Consider the following 22,948-nt stretch of genomic DNA (forward strand, 5'->3'; position numbering starts at 1 on the left):
TAAAAGCCAACCTGAGCGTTGGTTCCCGGCTGCCAAAAGGCAGACAGCACCTTGCCCGGCTAAGTCAGAGGAAGGAGACAAAGCAACGCCTCGCTCTTGTGGAACAAAAGGTAAGTTGAACCCTTTTTCTTCTAGTTAGGGCCTTGCAGTTCTCGTCTTTGCAGTCGTATCCCAGGCTCCCACGTGTGACTGCCTGAAGACACAGGCTTTACCAGCCAGAGGGAACCTCAGTCTTGAGCGTTCCCGAACCCCTAATCAAGCAGCCGGTGCTCTGGCCCCCTCAGAGTGGGCTGTAAATGGTAATAATTTAATGACAATACCCATGATGTTCATGGTAAACCCCAAATTACCAATTGCTGAGGTTACTTCCTCCCCCTGACGGGACGAAGGGTGCGTGTGTAGGAAGGGCAGGCCTAGTGCTTACTGTAACTGCGGCTGGGGAGAAGCAGCCCTCCCTAGCCCTGTTCCTGCTGCTAAACTCCAGAAAGACCTAACGACCTCTGAATGAAGCTGCACTAGAGCAGTAATTCACCGCTGAGTGATGTCTGGGAGCAGGAAAGGAGCAGCGCTCGGTGCAGGACAGGAAGAGCAGCATTAGCCTCTCTACGTACCCCGAGTTGTTGTCCCTTGCATGTGGGCGAGAGGGAGACCACTGGCCGGTACATTTGGGTTTCTGTCTGCAATAAGAGAATGTTTCCGAGCTGTCTGACACCATGAAAACAGAACTTACTAAAAAAAAAAACCCTCTTTTAAAATGTTTTTAAGGAAAGCATCTTGTCCTCTTGTGGTGGGCAGGAGTAAGGATGCCTGGAGGGGAACACATAGGCAGTGCAGAAGGCAGATGACCATGTCTGTGCAGGGAGCTGGGCCACCCCTAGTGCTGACAGACAGCTACTGGTGGCAGAGAAGAATAAAGATCATATTTAGTCCTGGCCCTCTATCTTCTTTTCCAAAAATCTGCATTAACAAATATCAATGCTCTCAAAGGCACATACAATTTTCAGGAGTGATGCTGTCAGATACACCCTAAATATACTTAACTTTCCCCACCTCTCTCAGCAAATACCTTCTATTTCCAGTTTGTTTTCCAAAGAAATAGGTTTCCTAGCTGCCAATCCTGCCAACAAACAGTGGTCTCAAGAGAAAAGCAGCTGTTTGTTTGTATTTTCCCATCACCAATTGCCCTTCCCCACCACGTCCTCTCGCAAGCACCACTCCTGCAGCAGGACGCAGAACGAGCTGCATCCAGAAGCTGCCCAGGTGGTGCAGGGGTTGGCTTTGAGGTGAATTCAGCAAGAGGCCGGTGCCCAGGAGGGCCTGCAATCGTCACTGCTGTTTTCAGTACAGTGCTCGCTGGGTGTTCAGGACTTGTGGAACAAAACCATGTTCACCACCAGCAGCAGCAGCCAGGACTGGCCCTGGAAAGAGGCAATTTTATGTCTTTCTTTAGGGAGAAAAGGGCTGTTGTTACAAAGCACGGGCTCAGCCCCATCCCTGGTTTTTGCTAAGCAGTCAGCCATCACAAAGTGAAAGTACGTTTCCTACACTGGTGGCTTTGCCTGTTCTTACTCCTTCCTGCCTGCACAACCTCCTGCCTGCCCCCCATCCTCAGGCTCTTTAACTTCTTCAGCTTTACAGCCAGCTTGGTTGAACTGACTGAGCTGCTGCTGCCGTTACTGATAAAGCTTCCGTTTGCAGGGAAGGTACAAAGCTCTGAAACAAACACTCTCCGCAATCCCTAAGAACTTCTTGGCAAATGAAGGGTTTGGTGAGGGCCCCAGAGCGAAAGATGGGGTGACAGGTGGCTGGCTGAAGAGACAGGAGGACCCTTAGACAAAAGAACTGGTCCTTCCCTTGGTCAGCTCGTGCTCCAGCAGGAGCTGAAACTGAACCCTATGCTGTTTAAAGCAGCAGATTTTAACGAGGGCTTTTTTAATTACCTTTGTTGTTTTACCGGCCTTGATGTGACCACAATTTTACCGAAAACATAACTGGTAGAAAAAGCTTTGAAAGTCCCAAGTAGCATCTCTGCTGTGTCTCTGAGAAAGTCCTTGGTGGCACCTGGGGCTGGCCTCCCACCCTCCACGCTCCCCAGCTCTTACCACCTCCTTTGAGAACCAGCTGCAGGTGCTGAAGGCTGGGGGAGCCAGTACACAGCAGCTCTGTAAGGGATGAGCTTGGAGCAGGGGGTGGCTGGGAGGGTGCTCAGTCGTCATCATCAGAGAAAGCCAAGTCCTCCACGATGTCCTCTTCTCCTTGGGCGAGCTGCTCGAGGTCGGAGCGCGACATCCCACGGGTGCGGCGGCTCCTCTGCTCCTGTGCCCCTTGGGAAACCCGTGCGGCTGCTTCGTCCTCCTCTGCGGGTGGAGAGAGGGAGAGGTGTAAATCCTGCTTTACTGGGAGCGAGAGCGAGGCGAGTCGCGGCAGCTCATGGCTAATTAATCCCAGACACTCATTAATTTATTGGCGCCACTGCAGCTCCCAGATAGCGGCAGGAGAGCGCTGCAGGGAGCTCGGTGCAGCGCTGGCTCTGAAGTACTTGGGGCGGTAGGAGAGGAGACGAACTGAGGCAGAGAAATACAAAGCAAAACTCAGGGGTACCAGACAGGCGGTGCCTCCAAACCTTCAGCCCTCACAGCTCAGGGCAGTCTTCCTCACTAGAGGTGTCGGCCTGGGCATTAAGAGCTGACAGAAGGGAGCTGTCATAGGCAACGGCAGGACTCCCAAATGCAAAACTAGCCCCAAGCTCCCTCTTTTTTCTTTTGGAAATGCTATTTTAAGAGCGGGGAGCACAAGTGAGAACTGGTTTCTAGGCGCTGTGCAGGAGTGTACGTGTCCCCCTTGCCAGCGCCCTTCCCGCTCATGCCAGCAGTGTGGCTTGAGCTTCGTACGACCTTGCTCCCCAAGGGGGCCCTGCAGATCACCTTCCTTGGGCTCCACCAGCAAAGCCTCTGCTCAGCACCAATTCCTACCTCTGGGCTCCTGCCCGCAGCCTCTCCAGGCACACGGCTGTCTCTCCCCCTCCTCGGCACTCCCTGGATCAGCTCTGGCTGCCCAACATCAGGGCCTGGCTGCTCACTGCAGTTTGCATCTTTCAAAACCACACTGGTGCCACCCGAGCACCAGGACCACAGAAGGGCCTCCCCAGGGCACGGACGGCACGTGCAGAGCTCTTCCCGAAGGCTCTGGCCCGCTGGAGGGTGGGAAGCTGTCACAGACACAAGCTCCTAGCTGTTCCCTTGCCCCACCAGGCTGCACGCTGCGTGTTTTGGTAAAAAAAGCCCAACAGGAACGCTCAGCACACAGAGCTTAGGACTTGGGAGGGGGGGATCTGCCTGTCTGGGTGACTGACGGCTGAAAAAGCGCCACAGGCCAGGAGCACCCGGGCCTGAATGTCACTGCTGCTACGCCAGGCACTGAGAGCCTCTGCTGGCTCTACGCTGTGCTCCTACAGCCCAGCGCGGAGGAAGCTGCTGCAGGGGTAAAGGAAGGGAGGAGGAGAGCTCCTGCTCCCCCCCGACGCCAAGGAAGGGTGCTTTTCCTTCAGCTTGTCCGAGTACTCCAGCAGGCAGAGAGGGAAATTCGCTCTCTTTATCCTCTACAGCATTGTCAGAACATGCATCAAATACCCATCTCTTCTCGGCGCCGAGGGTTGGGTGTGCATGCCAAGCCACAGCCATCTGCCATGCTAAATCAGTCAGATTTTGCTCTCACTTGGACTCGTTCCCCCCTTCCTGCTCCCCAAACCGGTAAAGAAAGCCTGCACCCAGGAGCTTTTGTGGCTGTTCCCCACAACCACACATCACACCCAACGGCACGCTGAGCGGCAGAGGCTTGGCACTCTCCTGCAAAGGCCCAAGCAAGCGGCACGCAAACCCCAGCAAAGGAACACCACGGCCGCCAGAGCCCCTGGCAGGCCCAGCTCCGTCTGCGGAGCGAGCCGCGTGGCTTGGCAGCCGCCGGCCAGGCTGAGCCGAACGGGGCCGGCTGCGCCGCTGGGCACTGAATGGGCGCTCTCGGGCGCTGAGCGGGCTCTCGGGCGCTGAGCGGGCTCTCGGGCGCTGAGCGGGCTCTCTCAGGCGCTGAGCGGGCTCTCGGGCGCTGAGCGGGCTCTCGGGCGCTGAGCGGGCTCTCTCGCTGGCTGTGGCTCTGTGCAAGGGGCGGAAGGGGACGATACTCTCTCCTCAGCTGCAACACAGCCTGGCTTGGTGGCCAGCACAGCCCCGGGGACAGCGCTGGCAGGTTTCTCAGTAGCCATTTAGGCAGCTGCTGTTCTGGCCTGCTGGGAGCGCGCCAAACCGGCAGCCTCCCGCGCTGCACCCACCGCTTCTGTCTCTGGGCAGCAGCTACTAACTGGCAGGAGTGATCAGGACCAAGGCAGTGGTTCCAGCAGGGTCTGTATATGCACAAATACCCCTGTTTCAGTGTGAAACCCCAGATGAACGCCGGATTGGGACAAGATCTCCTACCAGTCCTATGCTGGGAGGAGCTGTTGAGAAGCAGCAACTAAAGGGTTACCCCTGTGCAGCGCCCCGTCCCCCAGGCACTGCTCAGATGAAAAGTGAAGTGCACCCTCCGCACTCCCACCTGCGTGTAACCTGTGGAGAGCCTTCAAGCAAGGTTTTGGTACCCTGTTGGGGTGGGCTGTACTTCAAGAGTTTGTTTGAGCCTCTCTGCAGGAGGCCCCTGAGAAGAGATGAAAGGGACTGGTGGCTTGTTAGAGCAAGGCCTGCAAAGACCTTAACCCTTTCGCTCTCTTCTTAGTATAAACTCACAACTGCCAGGTCTCCCTGTCCAGGGTACGTCTGTGTCTGTGTGTAAAAGTCCCTCCTGGTACCCCCAGCTCAGAACAGCAGCACAGCAAGGGAAGAGGAGACGGTTCCTTTGTAGGGGAGCCCCCAGAATGCAAAGGAGCCTCCAGTGCTGTCAGTAATTCCCTTCCCCTTAGCCCAGCTGCACTACTTACCATCCGAGGCACTGTCGTCCAGTTCTTCCTCGTCCTCCTCGATTTCATACTTTCCTTCTCCGTCGTCATCATCCTCATCCTCGCCATAGTCCTTGCTGCTTGCTTCTGAACTGTCGTCTGATGCCTGCTTGGCTTTGGCTTTACCTGCAAGTGTTGTGGCTATGTAAAAGGAACCACAAAGCGCAGCACACAAGCGTACGTAGATGCCAAGGGCCAAGGGCCAAGCGCCGCCGCCCCAGCGTTCGTCCTCGGCAACAGTCACACCCTCTAAAGGGAAAATTCACCCTGTTTCTCCAAAAGCCATGTCCCCTTGCACTAGAGGCCCAGAGAAGGCTTCATTTCATTTCAGAGGCACCTGCTAGAGGCCAGGAAGGGCAGCACACAGAGTCTGACGCCCATAGCAGGGCTCTAACGCTAAAGCCCAGGATTTGCTGCTAGCTGGGATTTATGGAGCACCACCGGCGCAGCACCCAAGCGTCCATCGTGAACCTGTCTGCCCTGCTCAGGGACATGAAAGCTCGGAGAGGAAGGCAGGAGGAGAGTACAACGAGAAGAAATGGGCCTACTGAAAAGACATGAGATAGGAGAAAGATTAAGTCACACAGCTGAGATGAGAGAAGGGCTGGATCCACTGAGAACTAGCACCTGCATAGACCCACCTCCACCTCCCCACGTTATATGTAACTGAAAAGAGGGGCAGACCCTCTCGTTCAGGGCATCCTCGTAAACCTCTCTTGGCTTTACTCCCTCTGTCAGTCACAAGTAGGTGGTTTAGGAACAGATAGTGCTGCAAATTCCCTCTGCAGATGGCTAGCCAGGTCCAAGGGAACCTGGGAGGACGTATTAAGAGCCTTCTGGGTGCTTGGCCTGTGGAAAATCATCTGTCTCTGAGCCTCTGGAACTTCTTTTTACTCACGTTGAGTTCACCTCAGTGGAGAAGTGCTTCTCCCCTCTCTCCCTCCTCTGGACAGCGTCACCAGGCATTTAACTGACACAATACAAATTCTGTACAGAGGCAGCAGAACCACCTTCTTGCCTCCTCCCAGCCACCACCACCCCTGAGCTGAGCCCAGCTCAGTGCTGCAGGTTGCCTGCCCTTGCTTACAAAGCTGCTGAAGCAGCTATTTATTCGCACTTCAGACTCTGCTGGGAAACTGGCTGTACATCTTTTTCACATGGTGATTCTCGGGCCCCACCACGGCATCTATTTTTCGCCCCATCCTCCCTGCTCAGCCGCTGACCTGCGTTCCTCACCGAACTGCACACGGAGCCATCAATAAGCCGGCTGCCAGCATTCCCAGCTCCCCGCCTGCTCGCTCGGCTTTCACCCATCCGTCAGCTCTGCCAGCGCACAGCCGCTGTGCAACGGTCCCCCCCCCCCCCGAGGGATGGGAAGCGACATCTCACGGACGGACGGACGGAGCTCTCGGGCGCCCCGCGGAGAGCACCCGCTCCCCGGGAGATGGATTGCAGCGCTGTTCACTGCACCCCATCATATTGATGGGCACCTGAGCAGCTCAGGCAACAGCCGAGGGGGGCACGCTCTCATCCATCACGCAGCAGCAGCCGAAGCGCCGTCAGATCGAGCGAGAAAGCGTGCAGAGGAACCAGCTGCGGGCAGGAATTGGGTAGCAGGCCCTCACGTCATTCCTACGCGCTGCCCACACAGGCAGCGGGCCCCCAAGAGGAATTTACGGAACTTCTCCAGCCTCCCGCTCCCCTCCCCTAAGGCTCAGCCCCTGCCTCCCCTTCCACCGCCGTACACACGCAGAGGCCCCAAAAGCCTTCACGCGGAACTCGAGCTTGAATCTCCAGCGGCAGGAAGGTATCAGCAAGACTCCAGAAGATAATGCTTGGGGTGCTCCGGTTAACCAGCTCTTCTCCCCTCTTTCCTCCTCAGCTCTGCCTCGAGGCCCTCAAGCTGACAGCCCAGCGCAGGAATTCTGCCACCGAGACGGGCCGCGGTTGTTCTGCTAGGAAATGAGAATGTCTGACCCCTCCTTCCACACCCCTGGCCCCCCAACCAGCCTGGCATTAAGTTGATGTGATACGATGACGTGAGGGATAAATGAAGAAACCTGTTCAAGTTCATTAGAGGCACACCAACACCTCACGCGGACCGATCGCTCGTTACAGCCCGGCCCAGGGAGACGCTGCGGCCACGCTCCCTCCTCGCCTTTAATTGCCTCCTGATGAGGCAGCCCAGCACCTCTTCCTAAGCCATTAATAATTTCCAGGAGCAGCCGCCTTTCCTCCCAGAGATCTGTCAGCCGGTAAATGAGGAATGCATGAACTTCCCCACCCCCACGAGCGACACACCGATGGATCAAATCCACGCTCTTTCCTCCCCATCTCCTGGCTCTTTCTGCCCTTCCCTGCTCGGGGGGTTCCTGAAACGGGCAAATGTGTTTCTCTCCCCTCTTCAGGCCTTGCAGAGGCACGACCACGGGGTCTCTCCCGCCTGCCAAATGCCTGCTCCATTCCAGAGGGCGGCTTGTCTTGATGGGATGGAACAGCTTGCGTTCACCACCTTTCTTGCCACCTCGGGGAGGACGCTGGGGGCGTGCAATCCTCCCGAAATGAGCATGCAGCTTTCAGCTCCGCTTGCACAACGCAGGGGGAATCTCTCCTCAGACCCATAAGATTAAAACAACAATTGCAAATTCACCACTTTCCTTCTTTTTTTTTTTCCGGTGCAGACAAAACCAAAGCAACCAGAAAGGGCCAACAGGCAGCATCACCTTGTTAGAAGGACCACTATGCTGGGATCCTGGACTCGTGCACTCCAAGTCCTGTCTCAAACCCCATTCCAACTGTGTTGAGACACCCCCCTCCCCTCTCCTGCCTCAGTTATTACACCTAAATTTTTCATAGTGACTCACTGAGCAGGGACTACCCCTCCCCAGCAGGCTACGCAGCAGCACCCCCCCCACCAAACCCGATCTCGGTTGAGGTCTCCCAGCACAACGCAAGATGCACTGACAGGGAGCTCACCAGCGCGCCTAACTTCCAGGTTCTGAAAGGAGCAGACATGGATTTGTGCTGATGAACTCCCTGACTGAATTCCAAAGAGCTGTCCACCACCCCCTCTATTCTCTCAAGAACCCCTAAAATGAACAGAAGTGCTGGTGCTGACAGAGCAGGGGGCTCGAACGGCAAAGAAGCCCAGTGAGACCTCTATAAACGTGACAGCAGACACAGAAACGCTTGTCATTGCTAGTCTCGCTAGGAATCAGAAGAGATTCATTCATTGTTGGATTCGGCAAGGCCTGAGAAGTGAGAATGAAGACTCAGGTGGGTGGGAGGCTTTTTCTGCCAGGGATCTGTCACCTACAGCAAAGGCTGAAGTCAGGGTTGGGCCTCAGGAAAGAGGAGACTGAAGACCTGCTCCCAGAGCTAGGGAAACGGCTGCTGCTGTCAAAGATAAATGGCTTATCGCGGTTTTGGCTGCTGTGAGGTGTTAAGGTTAAGGTAAGGAAGGATCAGAGAGCTTAGTTACTGCTGGGTCCTGCAGGATGTGAAGGACTAGGAAGAAGGCCTGGGCCGAGGAGAGCGGACGGCCTGCTACCAGCCTTTCACCTCGGGCCTGATGCAAACCTGGGTTGGGATTCAGAAGAAGACAGGCCTAAGAGACAGATTTATGCCCAGTCCTCCATGGCCCACTAAAGCAGGCTGACAGCTGTAGCTGGCACAAGATCAGTGAGTTCAGTGGGCAGGAGCCTTAAGGAAAAAAAAATTTAAAAAATGCTTTTTTCACAATGTCTGTGTTAAAGCTGTGGCGTGTCTTAGTGTATGACCAGAGGATGCTGTGGAAGCCACGTTAACAACGAGGATCAGGCACAATCAGGGAACCAACAGACTGACCAGTGGATATTAAACTGCAATCCTCAGTTCAGAACATCTCTAAGCTGCTGACCGCCCTGTAACCTCCCCTGCCCCGAACACACTTTTTGCTCTTCCCTGCTATCTCTCCAACACACTGCAAAAGCACTGGAGGTGTTCAGCTTGCACCTGCATCTTCATGCACCTCCCTGTTATCCCTCTCCTCAACACATGCAATTATAGTGCAGCCCCGGAGCCGAAAGGCAGAAAGATTTCAGGCTGGAGCTGACTTCCACCTCCGAATCACTCAAGGATACCTCCAGGAGCACCTGCCCTGTGAGAATCCACTACCACAACGTCACACCCACGCTGATTCTCGCCACAGGAACGAACCCACTCCCTCTGAATCTGCTCCCCAGCCCACGCCGCAGCTTCTCCTGCTTTCTGGGAAATCCAGGACGCTTCCCATCCAACTCCAGGGCAGTCCCCAGCGGCCCCTCCTTGCCTGTTCCAGAGAGAGGCTGTTCCAGGAGGATTCTGGAGGAGATGCTCCTGCCAGAGGCTGCGGCTGCTCCTGCTCCCCAGCGGGAGGAGAGCAGGGGCGTGGGGTTCCCATCTGGGAGCAGCACACTGGGGCCAAGGGCTGCGTGAGCTGCAAACCCCGAACTGCCTGGGGGCTGGATGCAGCAAATCTCCTTTCTCTGCTTCGGCACAGCTGGAAATAGTGGAGGTGGGGGTGGACAAGAGGGGGACGCTCAGAACAGAAGGGAAGGTAAAGCACAGCTGCACCAGAGCTGCTGGAGGACAACAGGATTTGCACGTTACCCACCTCCCACGTGCAGGGACAGTTTTCATCACTTACCCTTAGCCCCCCCCCCCCGAAATGAGTAATAGCAAACTGTGAGAACAGGGAGCTCCCCGACCCCCTCAGTTTGGGAAAAACGTGCCATTTACTCCCTGGGTGGGATTGGAAAGACCTCTTGAGAAGCCTGCTCTGCTGTGAGAAATACGGAGGTCTTTGATGTAGAAGTTAGTCAATGAGCAAGATGGTTTGGCTAGCAATGGTTAACCCAAGAGCTCTAGCTGCTCTCCAGGCCTGCCATCTTCCAGGGGTTAGGGCCAGTGTAAACCAAAATCAACATTTCACTGATACAATACTTAATTTAAACCAATAGAAAAAGTAGGGGGGGGCTTTGAACAACAGCTAAATAACAGAAAACTGCTGATTTCCCGGCTTTTAGCAGACAATTTTCCACTCTTGTGAATTTGGTCTGGGACCTGACAGGCCAAAACAACTACTAACCAGAAGAAGGTCCTGTAAACACAGGAAAGATTCTGCCAAGCCAAATGCTGTGGTTGGTGAGAGATGGGAGCCTTTCTCACTATGCCTCCATACCCAACATCCCACCAGAGAGCCACAATGATACTGCACCAGCAGCAGGTTCTGAAATCCAGACTTTCACGTAGTAAAAATCATCAGGGGGAAGAGAGTTTTCCAAACCAGGGCAACCATCCTCACAGATTTAACCCGTGGGGTTGCCTAAGAGGATGAGTTACAGCAACAGGCCACTGCAACTATCCAGCTAGGACTTTTCTGGCAGAGAATTCCTTCCTTTCCAGATGTCCCTCCCTCGTCCTTCTTCACAGAGACCTACGTACCCCCAGGACCCTGGAACTGGCTCTTTCCAGTAAGAATTCTGGACAGAATTTTGGGTGCCATTGTGAAACCTTGCTAATGAGGAGAGCATGGACATCTCTGGGTATAGCTGACCTTTCCAGTGAGCCTCCTATTCTTTTCCCACATCAGCCTTGTCATTCCCAAACCATGTCCCTGCTTCTCTTCCCAGAGCAGGGAGGGCACAGCCCACCAGCCCCATCTCTTCCTGCCCACGGCTGGAAGTAGCCTTGTGTCAGAAGGGCTGATCTGCTCTGATGAGCTTCCCAGATCCCCACCACACATCAGTGTCACAGTTACCTTCATAGCACCAACCTGCCTTGGATCACGTCTCTCCCTGTCACTCCCCAAGGAGGTCAGCATCACTGGCCATTCCCAGCTATAGTTCTGGTTTTCCAGCTATATTTCTTGTTTTCCTCTGGCAGAAGGTCCATCCAGGGCAGTCTTATCTTCCTGCCTACATTTCTGCCGTCTGCTACTCAACATGTCTCTCTTGGAGCTAGTCTGAGGCTGATTCAAGATGAACCAAAGTCCTTCCATTGTCCCAGATTCTCCTTTTGCCTTATTTGAAGAGACTGTTAGGCCTTCGAACCTCACAGGTAAAGAAGCGAATAGACAGGCCGCAGCAGCTGCAAGGCCTCCCCAATTCCCTTGCATCAGGCCACCCGGAGGAACAACGGCCACAAAGACAAGGAACTGCAGCAAATTGAAGCACTGGCTTCTCTGACTTCCATCTGCAGCCAGCCCTGACAGTTACTGAATGCAGAGCACGGCTGGGAACATCTCACACCCCACACAGAGTAAGAACAAGAGCTCATTGTATGCATCTCCCCAGACACCGGCGCTTTTTCCAGCCTCCCTATTCCCTGTCCCTTTCCCACTGCGGAGTCACACCATTGCCTGGAGGGGACTTCACCCGACGCTACAGCACAGACCCAGCGCTCCGCTGTCTCCACCCAGCACCTCAGGAGCCATGGCGGGGCTGAGCACAGTTGCTCCTTGAGATGGAAGCTGCCTTCAGGGCCTGTTCCCTCCCCTCCAGAAAACACCCTACTAAGAACAAAGGCTATGGAGAGGCAGCTGACCCAGGAATGTTGGAAGGCAAGACCCATTACTGACACGGCAGTGCTGAGGGGTGCTCAGCAGAGTAGATACGGCAGCTGTGGGCAGGGAGAGCCCTTTGATATCACACGGACCTCAGTCCTTATCTGCACTCTCTTCACAACGTATGTCAGGCCCTTAAAGCTGCCAAAGGACCTCACGGACAGATGTCACAAGCACGTGCCGAACAAGCAGACTGCAAACCTTCACATTCAGCGGATTTCTACAGGGAGCCGGCAAACACCAGAAACCAGGTAGAAGCTGCGCACATCAGGTGCAGACAGACAGCTGCCACAGACCTTCTACTGGGTCACCAGTAACGTTCATGACAGACATGCCTCGTTAGGACCCCAGTGTACATCCAAAGTCCATCAGCCCAAGTAATCTCCCAAGCGTACGTAAAGTCAGTCCCTGGGAGGCACAGGAAGAGCCTCTGGGTTTCCCTGGCTCCCAGCAACCTGCCTTCCAACCCACAGTTATCACTATCCCTGCCTTTTTAGAAGCCACTGGGATTCTTCTAAGGCATCGACTCACCTGGCAGGCAGGACGACCCCAGATCTCAAGGACATAGCTCAGCAAATCGTTTTGATGTCACACTGGTCCCTCAGTACCTTGGTGGGTCATGTGTTCACTTTTGCTCCCCTCCCGTTCTTTGCTGGGTCACCTACAAAAATCTACTGACTTCAACCTCAAGCTATCAAACAAGTTGTCCGACCTTTCCTTCCTCCTGTGTCAGCTGCCTGGGAGGGAGACAGTGCTCATTGGTTCTGTGCTAAGTCTCGAAATTTATCCTCGTGCCCTACAACGTGCACAACAGGCTAGGACTTTCTCTGTAGATTAAATCTCCAAACAAGAAAACTCTGTATTCCTGCAAGTCGCCCCACTATATGAATGACAATGCATTTAGAAAACCAAACATACGGAATTACAAAAAAGAACATTCAAGTTTTTCCTCAAACTATGTGGTGAACTTCTCAGGCAGGTTCCACAATTTACTGTGGCCCCCTCGTGGTCACAGCCAGAGAGTGACATCACTCCATTTTCTCTAGAGGGTCTAGACCTGTCAGGAACACTTGCAACGTCAGTCACTATAGAATACATAAATCCAAAGTGCATGCAAAGAGAGGACAGACGTTCTTCCACCAAAGATCCCCGTTCTGGTAGCCAGCCCCTACGATAGCTATCGTTTGCAACGACACAAACAGCAAAGCTGTCAGGTAGAACAACGTTCTTACTCCTCTTTTACAGCTGGGGAAACAAAACATGGATTTCTGCACCTGCACTCACGGTGCAAGAAGACAACAGACACTTTTATGTTCTCCAAGGTGAGACTTCAGCCCAGAAGCTGCACAGGTTATAAGCACAAGAAGGAGAAATCGCTCTTTGGGAATTACAACATGAACCATGGCTGCTGCTTTGAAGCCTTTGAAAGCAGGGTCTGTGTTCAGCCAAACATCCCCTGGTCCTTGGGCTATGATGTTGTGTGCAGTGTCTGTGACAAAAGAAGGGTGCTAAGGGGAGGATAGACTATGGATCACGTACAGAAAAAGATTAATGTGGGACTAAGGCTTTAAAATGAGCTGGATTGACAAAGTATGAGAGGGAGAGAAACATAAAAGCCTCCCAACCACTTTCTGTCTGTCACTTTAATCACCCTGTGCTCTCTCTCCTCAACAGTGCATCTTTCGAACGGAGCACGGCCAGCACACATCCCCCTCAGGACAGGGCTGTATTGACCCACATCGTACAGAAAACCCACATCACACAGAATTCTGGACAAGGAGAAGGTATGCCCAGTCCTTACCTTTTACAGAAAATCCAACATTCTCCTCATCAGAGTCACTGTCCAGCTCAAAGAGGTCCTTGAATTCCTTCTTATCTTCCTCCTTGCTTTCATCTTGCTTCTTACGCTTAATTTCTGGGAAGTTCAAGTCTTCAAGCTGGGAAAAAACCAAAACCAACAGTAAGAACAACCTTAATTTGTACTTTTAAACATAAAACGCTGAGGAACACAGGAACTTGGCTTTGCCCAGTACGTGTAAGCCACACTGCCAAGAACAGTTGGGTCTGCCTGCTGCCAACTAGGGGACCACCAGCTAGATTTGTAAGACACAGGCAAAGGTGAACGACACGTTCACTGCTCTACTGCTCATTCCCTAATAAACCACTTTTGCTAATGGGCCATCTACTGCTGGTATCCTGTCCTTAGCATGGATAAAAACACAAGGCATCCACGACAAGCTGGCTGTCCTAGACCTCTGGACTGAGAGTCAGGCAGAGCCCTGCGAGCTTGGGCAGCCAAGCACACTCAAGCCAGACTGTGCTGGTCACCTCTGCAGTAGCAGTTTGCCACCAACGTCCAAAGCTGTGACAGCTATAGCAAGGGCACTGTCTTTTCGGCTGCAGATCTCAGCAGAGTTAACTGGCAAGGTGCTGAAGAGGCTTAAGGTCTGTCTGTGCCATGGCTTCCCCAGTTGCTAGCCCTTATGGAGATCAATGGGCCAAGAGCCTCGCTGCTGCAGACAGCCAATATCAATGCCATTAAGTACTTGCAATCGACACCACCTCACTGCTCTTTACACCTCTCCGGAGGGGGATTAGGGGGAGGATTTACTTGCAAGGGCTCAGGCCAGCAGGGCAAAGATAATCAGAATGCAAATTAAATCCCAAGTGCTCTCTGAACATCAGCTGCCCGCTGCCCGTGCCTGGCTGCACACCTCCTGGGAAGCACTCATGCATTAGCGCACATTAGCTTGCTTGGAAACATTCGCCCTGCGAGTAATAACTCATTTGCTCTCTCCCACCCGTCAGACCACCCCTCAACACGCTCCTCTCTGACCACATCCACCTCAACCCTCCTGTGAGCTTCCCTCCCAGTGGGAACAGCAGCAAAACACAGTCTACATATAAAGGCAGGTCTCAGCAGAGAAGAGAAGAGAAAGAGTGAGAGAATGGGGACGGGAGGGAGGGACAACGAGAGACACGGAGGCACACATTTGCTCCTGCAGCCAATTCCAGCAATTTCTCCCAGCCTGTTTCACGGTTATATGGTCCCCAGCAGGGCAATATTGATTCTGGGAGCTGAGCACTTACAAGCAATAACCTGCAGCACCAGGACGGAAAGTCAGAAGCTGGCCAGAGAAGGGGAGAGGGGAGCAAATCACCAACTACCATTTGCAGGGTCCTCATTTTAAATCATCTTCCCGCCTCCTCTTTTCCACTGTGAGATGCCTCTCCTTCCACTGGCCCTGCAGAGACCTGCTGGGCTGTCTCTGTGCTGGGAAGATGCGTGAAGAAAGCGGCACACGACTGGTTTTCCAAACAGCAGTTGTTGCATGCCAGAGGAGAGACTTGGGAAGCAAAATGGAGCAAAAGCAGCAATCCAGAGTCACTGCCAAACGGCTGCCCTCAGCTGACCTAATGACATACTCTACCCATCCTCTTTCCAAGGGGGGTTATGCTCCAGCAAGCTCTGTCGTGGGGCAGGGGAGCTACTAGGGTGAAGACACTTTCCTTAGCCCCTACCAGTTCTGGTGGACGAGACGGTCTCATGCTTCACTCCTCTCGTCTGTTCTGACATACAACGTTATGGAGGCTGGGAGGGCAGAGGGACATGCTCCAGAAATACTGATCCAATGGGAGGCTCCAGAAATAAAACACAAAGGTCTCAGAAGCTAAAATACATCAGGAGCTACGCTTGTAGCCCAGCGTTAGGCCGTGATCACAGACACAGTGATCTGATCCCTTCCAGTTCGTACATGCCTTGCCTCAGCCAGGGCATGCTGCCATCATCCCAGCCTCGGGGAGAAGCACCGGCATTTCCTGCAGCCCAAGACCTGGACCACCATGTCCTCCCTCAGTAGCTCCACTTGGATCAAGGCCTCTCACGTCCCAGAGATGGTCGCTCCAACAAGTACTGGGAACTGCACCCTGTGGCATGTCATCAGTATGGCTGAGCTGACTCTGGAAGCCTCCTAGTCACAGGCAGCACCTTCCAGCCCTCTTCTGTGCCAAGAGCCACGCTACCTGCAGAGTCCCTGTCTGGCAGCATCGGTAGCTATCATGCTTCAGCAACAGCAGCAGTTAAACAGGAGTCCAGCACTGCCTAACTAGGAAATAGTTGAGCTTGAAAGCGTCACAAACAGAAGCAGCAACGCAGTTTTGACAATGAACAACCGCTGCATCAACTGCCCAAGTCCCTGTTGGCTAGTCCTGCTCTCCATGCCCCCCCTCGTCAGCGTTACTCCCCAGGAGCAGTAAATGAAATGCAAAAATCATCCAAGGTCTTATTCTCCCTCCTCATGCATGGGATGTTGCCATATAACACATCCCTTAGTAGGTTTAAAGTGGAAATGGGAGCTGTGTATGAGTAAAATGTCTCATGTACATGATGTGGAACAGTCTTCTCCAATTCTCCAAACTTTCTCCAACTCAAGGGAGCAAAAGAGAAAGACTTATCTCAACATTGTGAAACACTGGTATCCTGTGCAGGGCATGTACAGCAGAGAGCAGAGGCTGTTAGTTGGGACCTCTTTGTATTTTCACACCGTCTGGGAAAAGTCCCCATTTCCAAAGGCAGCCTGCAGTTCTGGGTGACATCTGTACTGGTCGAACTTAACCTGAGCGTATTAAAAAGCACCTGGTGTTGAATCGTGCTGAGTTGTGCTACCTCCAACTTTCTGAGCCTCCACAGGAGTGCCTTCAAGATGGGCACCTCGAAAGAAAGGCACCAAAACACCCTACTAGCTACGGAGCGATCACAAAGCAAAGGAATGAGACTTGTACTGAGCCACAGCTCACAGATACAGCCTGTGTTCATGGCACAGTAGAAGTAATTAGGTAATTTGGGGGCCAGCCTTTTAATCCCCGGCTAGATGGCTACTATCTACTGAGTCTCATGAAGCCGATTAGTCTACATCCCATTAAAAACCATTGGGAAAAGCAAATGGACTGGGCAGACGGGGTCAGCGTTGTTATATAAGGCAAGATGCAGCTCATGGCAGCTGAGAGCCGGGCTGATTTTTTTCTGTTATTATTTTTTCCCCCCAATGGCTGCTAATGGGACATGGATTTTCCCAGCCCTAATGGGCCTCATGGTGTTCACTCTCCTGCTGGGACTCACAATGCTGCATCATTAAGCTAGCAGTCCCCACCGAGAGAGACAACAGCCCCATTCACCAAGCAAAGACGCCAGGCAGCCACAGGCTTTTCAGAAAGCTAACTCCAAAGTCTGTCTGTCTCCACAGTTTATCTGTTCTGCCCACTTTCTCCGCGAGAAAACAAGTCCCTGGCACTGCCCTTCAGACTTCCCCTGGTTTCAGAAGTCACCCTCTTGAGTCTTGCCCATACAAAAGCAATCCCCCTCAAGGGGAGCTCTCCACCTCAGCTGGCCCTGGCCACCCCAAGGAGGTCTGGCTCCCCTCCTCCCTTTAACATGAGACGGGGGCTTGTCTACGCTGAGGGCTGACCTCCTCTCCCCTTGTGATAAGCTGCTTCAGTACCAGGAAAGTGTCAGCTTGTCCCACCAGCAGGGCCAGTTTTGGGCCCACTCACAGCCATCACTACTTGCCGTTTCTTAGCTCTGCCCCCACTAACTTCCTTTCTGCAAAGGCCACATTCTCCTGCTGGGTTTGCACAGAAAACAAGCATGCTTTTTGTTCCCTCTGCGTGGCTGCTCCAGGGAATTTCAGCCCCCTGTCCTTATCTCAGACTGGTATACGATCCTGAGCATTTCTAGGATCTCCTAGGCCTGCTACCATGCTCTGGGACTTGTCTCAGAGCCAGTCATCCTCATGTCCTATCGATCATTTTAATTGTTCCCCGCCATACGCTGGAGACACCAATTATATCTATTTCCTGCTCCCTGGCCAAGAGCCTAGCTCAGCCACTTTCATTGCATTAGCATCAAGACAGCTTTCCTTTAGACTCCTAATGTATGCAAGCTCCCACCCCCCACCTTCCACATCCTGGAGTGCAGTGCCATGAGGAGTGGCCAAGGAGCCCTCCCTTGGGCAGGAGATGTGGGAAACGGCAGCCTGAGCACTTCTGTCCAGACAGCAAGTCCCACCTCACAACCAGCCACCCCCCACAGGGATGAAATAAGAAAATGCAGAACAGAACTCATCTCTGATACTCCCTTTGCCAAGAGAGGCATCTTCCCTCCCTACTTTCTTGCAAAGGTAGGTTCTAGCACGGCAATCCAGTCACGTTCTGCAGAGCTGGAAAAGGAGCTTAAGGCCTCCACGAGCTCAACCCACTCTGTTTTGCCATCAAGAAAGCAACGCCGCTTGCAAGAAATGATGCAAACCGCCCAAAGCAATGCGAGAAGGCCCGTGAATGGGGGGATGAACACACAGGACAGGAACCGCGTGTACAGTCCGAACTTCGAAACTACATCACATGTTTGTTCCAAAGGCAACAGGCATGATAAGGCTATTGCCCCAGTTGCTCAGACACGATGGAACCTGTTACCCAACCTACCCCTGCCAGTACACACTACTGCCTTCAGCTTCCTAGCCTTGAATTACAAAAGCTGCTGTACTGAGGGGTCTTGAACAGCGTGAGCCTAAGCAGGGATGGAGAGAAATTTACCCTAGTGCTACTTTTCCCCATCTCACCTATCCTCTGTTAACTTGGGCAAACGCACAGGCTGCAGGCAGGGGACACATGTGGCTCCTGGAGATCCCAGCAAGAGAAACCCGCAGGGAGCTGGAGACACCGGCTAGGCTGCCGTCCAGCCACACTCACGCTCTTCCCAAGAACATCCAGCCCACGTGCTCACACGGCTCCAGCCAATTTCAACTCACACCAGTGGAGCTGGTTTTGACCAGCCACCATCCTGCTGCCAGGACATGGCTCCCTTCTCTTCCCATGCAACACATCACATCCAGTAAGTCTGGTGTTTCATTCTTACCCTTTCTTTGCCGCTGATTTCCAGTTGTATCTCCTTCTCTCTTAGCTTCTTCCACTGCGTATAATACTTGGTCAGAGGTGTGCCCTCCTCTTTGACCTGCTTCTCCCATTGTTCCTGTGGAGAGAGGAGGTGCAAATTTAAGAATGGTTTTCAAAGGAGTTTTCCAATACAACCCTGGCAAATGCAGGGAGTCAAGAGCAGAGGTTAAGATCCTTTCTCAAACTACCTTTTCCCAGCTTCTGGGTGGGAAATTGGCAACCAGGGCTAAAAATGCCAGCAGGACTAAGTGTGAATTCAGGCACAGCCATTTAAGCAACTACTGAGTCAGGAGTGGTGTGACAAACTCTCCTTCGGTAAAGCAATGCCTGGGCACTACAGGGAAATCAAAGAAAGCCAAAAGATGAAACGGACAGGTTGGCCAATGCAACCGCTTACTTCTGCAGTACAAAGCACAGGGTACCAATGGCGCTGAAGGACAGCATAAAGCCTTCATAAAGGTGGTGCCCAAGATGCTTTAGCTTAAGGAAGATCACCAAATTTTCTCAGCACGGTGCCCTGAAATGTGGGTTCCCAGATTCCTATTTCTCCCTTCCAGAAGAGGTCTGATTCTCAGAATCGCTGAGAACTCTCAACAGGCTCTCCTAAAGTCAGCTCAACGCCTTCTGGGATCCACCATTATTACCTTGGCCTTGAATGTATTGACTCTACTCTAGCTCCAGCGAGAGACACTGACATAGAAGTCAAGTCAGATGATGCAGTCTACAGTAACGAAAAACAAATTACTTCAACTAAAACCTGACGGTAGGAAGCAAAGGGACAGATCAGAGGATCTATCAGGACAAAATTTGTCCCTCGCTCCTTCAGTGGAGGCTTTCGATCACCTGCTCAGTTCTTGCTTTTTAGTTCAGAAAAACCTCATGCAAGCATTTACAATATCTAAGCACCAGAGATGTCTGATTGCCCGTTCCCCCTGTTCTAGAGCCAAGCATTTATTTTTGAAACAAACATTCCCCTGCAGGCTCTGGGACTCATCCCAACCTTGAGAGAGCAGAGCATGAAGTGCTGAGCCTGTTTCCACTGTCCAAGCAGGGAGAATAAGGAGGTGCAAACACCGTAAATGGTGGGAAGGAAATTAGATGGTTAAAAATTCTTTTACGCTTCAATCATTCAGTGTGTAAGTGCTGAAAGGGGGGGGGGTGGTATGTCATATTAAAATACATTCTTCTTAACCTGTCGACATCCTTTTAACTTAAAACCCACACAGAGCTCTACCTGTTAACCGGATTACCACAGTGCCCAGAAGCTTTGCATTACCCCACAGTAAAAAGTCAATCTAAGGTAGGCAGAAAGACATGACATACAAGTAGGAATTGAAACAGGCAAAGGAGGAAGGGAATGAGGAAGAGGAACAAAGGTTAGCATAGCTACAAAGGTCAACACAGATCCAAAAAGGGTATCCTGAATCCAGGGCTGAGAACAAATCCAGAGCTCAGCACGGGCAGCTATGCGTACACAATGCTCCTGTTTCGAGGGTGGGGACACAAAGCCAGACCACCTTCACAGCACAAAACACAGCTGCAGCTCAAATATTCTTCAGCAGATTTGAAATCAACTGCTGCTGGGGAGCAGAGCCCCAAAACTAGGGAGCTCTGGTGTGTGGGCTGCAGCCTGTGAGACAGGGTGGAGGAAGAAGTCTGTTTAAAGAGCAGTGGATGAACAAGGCAGGAAGGGCAGGTCTCCGCAACGGATAGCGGCGCAGAGCTCCCAGCTTACACAGCTGAGCAAGTACTCAGGATACACTGTGAGGTGAAAAGACATCAAGGCTCTGCCAGCCCTTGATTTGCCCCATCGCTGGGAGGGAAGTGGAGATGATCTGTGGTCCCTGCAGCTGGCACCAAGAGCTGAACTTTGGCAATTAAACGGTGACCAGCTTGTGTCGCCTGCACTCTTAACGGCGCGGAATCCATTTGCGCAGCCTACAGCAGGCGCTACCAATACTGCATCAAGCCAAACGGGCCCTTTCTGGCAATCACGGGTCCCAGACTCGCACAATCCCCACGGGACCGGTTGTAACACGGCTCCCAGTCTGCTCTCTGGTCACCTCCCCGGCAGGCTGACTGGAAGCACAGCCGATGCACCGCCGGCTCCGGCAGCACTCGCTAGCGGAGACGCCAGCCAGCAGACAGCGCAGCTTTACTGTCGATCTGACCCACCGCTGTGGCAAGAGGAGTCATTCCTGAGGAGGACAAAGTTACCCCATTTATAGATCAGGCTCCTATCCGGCTGCCAGCTGTAATCAGGCCATTTGTTGACGCTGCTTGGTATGGACAGCTTCTGAGAAAGACTCTGCTTTCAGAAGGCAAAAGTCTATTTGTGCTGTCTGATACAGCTCTTTTGGCTTGAAAGTGTGCTAGAATCCAGAGATAAAAAAGACCATTAAAACACTCCCATCCCTCTAGTCAGAACGCCTCCACGGGAATTTTGAGAAAGCGGATGCCATCACACCCACATCACAAACTACTTGCAATTCTCCTTCTACTACTGCTTTTGCATCGCTGTGCTGTAAGGCAACACCCAGCATGGATCAAGCCCGCGGTGCCAGCACCTGTACAAACGTAACAGAGATCATCACCCACCCTTCAGAAAAACCTCCCATCTGACACGTGAGACGGGGATAGGAGCGCAGAAGATCCGGTAATCCCGTGGAAACGAGGCAATGCTTTCCATCAGCTCATTCCCTCGCTGCATTTCATTAAGCATGACGGCCTGCTGGGCTGCACTGTTCTTAAACGAAGGTTCCCCAGCTCAGCACAAAGCTCTGCCTGGGAGCCACAGGGCTGTAATGCAGCCCAGCACACGCTGCAGGTCTTGTTCCTTCCTTGCATTTTCCCCTGCCAATCCAGGGGATTGTGCAGACAAACCTAAAATCAGAGCTGCACGTTATGCATCTGGATCAACTTCAGCTGCGGGCTCCACCTTTTTTTAGCTCCCCTCACAAAGACCTTAATTATTATAGTAACCTGTTAGCATTGTACTCTCACAAAAGCACCGACTCTCAAAAATTAACCTGCTTCTTACCAAAAAAAAAAAAAAGGTTCTCAATCTTAAAATAACGTGGAAGAAGTCAGGCTGAACACATCTGGTGTGTGCATCCCTCCATACCACAGTTCTTGGGATGCCAGGAGGAATCCCTCCAAGTTAAGTTAAACATTGCACCACCATGCTCCCCCCGCAGCAGAACTAAGTTCAATTCCAAGGCTGTTTCTTCTTCAAAACTATCTAATATAGACCCCTAGGTAAACCCCACCTTTCTAAAACACGCCCACTACTCTGTAATTCCACCCATGAAAGCTGCATTTCAGCATGTTGCAGGGAAGAACTAGCTCAGCATTTGGGCTCTGCTCCCTACAGCGGCGCAGGCACAAATGCATGCATGTGAAAACCAGAGAGAATTCGCTTTCAATTGCTCTTGCTGGCAAGGGGGACATGCAAATACCTCCCCTTCCCTCTCCCCGCTCCTTCCTTTCCCTTTTCTGGCAGCGTTTGCTGATGAGAAGTGCCAATGCCCCACATATCTTGGGAGAGAGCCTGGCAAACTCAACCCAGACTTCGAGGGACACTCCAAATCGTTCTGGGAAGCCCAGGCTCGGGGTTCGGCCCTTCTTGGGAACCTACACCATCTGCTTGCGAAGGCATGGGGGAAAACTCAGGGCCACCTGGGCACAAAAGATAAGCCACTAGAGTTCCTCCACCCCACAGAAGTACCGAGTGGGCTGGTTCCTCTGCTCCCAGGAGCACTGATACCCTGTTAACTGAAGGAAGAGAAAGGCTCCCTTCTCCCACAGCACAACAGCACAGTCCAAAAATACAGACTGCACAGGCAATCCAGGCATCCTCCCTGAGCAGCATTTCACACTGGTGCTCCATCCCCTCAAACGGCAGAACAGCCGTTTCCAAACAGGTTTGGCGAACTGGTGCCTGCTTCCCTCAACCAACCGCCCATACTCAAGGCAGGCTGCCTGTTGCTGCCCCTCCAGAGCCAAGCCTGCCTGATTCATGCTACTCAGCCACCCAGATGTCCCTGGGAAAGCAGGTGCACCAATGTCAACTAGGAGACACACGGGCAGCAAGATGTTAAAATAATTATTTACTTCTTACACAAGGGACTGCAGCCAGAGCTGCTGGGAAAAGCAGAGAGTGTCAGAGTTGTTGGAAACCCTGTTTTATTTAGCCAACGACCTTCCCCAGCCCATCTGTTTCATGGAGAGCCCTAGAGGCTGAAATCTCTGCCTCTGCAGAGTGGGTGGGTGGTCACAGCGTTGCCCGCAAAAAAGAGGAAAAAACAAAACCCTAACCACTTCACTCCAGATGGGAAGCATAATTCCTTTAGCAAAACAGTCCAACCCAGAATGGCATTTACAGAACCAAACACTACTTAGTCACTTCAAACCCAGTTCCATCAATCCCCTAA

General features: G+C 52.6%; 1 protein-coding gene across 1 annotated transcript in view; it reads right to left on the bottom strand.

Moving 5' to 3' along the window:
• Positions 1-1,906: 1,906 nt before the first annotated feature.
• The window catches only part of NOC2L (NOC2 like nucleolar associated transcriptional repressor), a 52,349-nt gene continuing 31,307 nt past the window's right edge, over positions 1,907-22,948 (bottom strand). The window contains exons 17-20 of the mRNA XM_086475994.1: positions 18,478-18,591; positions 13,369-13,504; positions 4,967-5,110; positions 1,907-2,357 (exon numbers count right to left, since the gene is read on the bottom strand). Of these exons, the coding sequence (XP_086332120.1) occupies positions 2,206-2,357; positions 4,967-5,110; positions 13,369-13,504; positions 18,478-18,591 (546 nt within the window). The 3' untranslated portion in view covers positions 1,907-2,205. The remainder of the gene's footprint in view (positions 2,358-4,966; positions 5,111-13,368; positions 13,505-18,477; positions 18,592-22,948) is intronic.

This window comes from Leptosomus discolor, chromosome 20, assembly GCF_034619465.1.
Source record: "Leptosomus discolor isolate bLepDis1 chromosome 20, bLepDis1.hap2, whole genome shotgun sequence".
Lineage (NCBI taxonomy): Eukaryota > Metazoa > Chordata > Aves > Leptosomiformes > Leptosomidae > Leptosomus > Leptosomus discolor.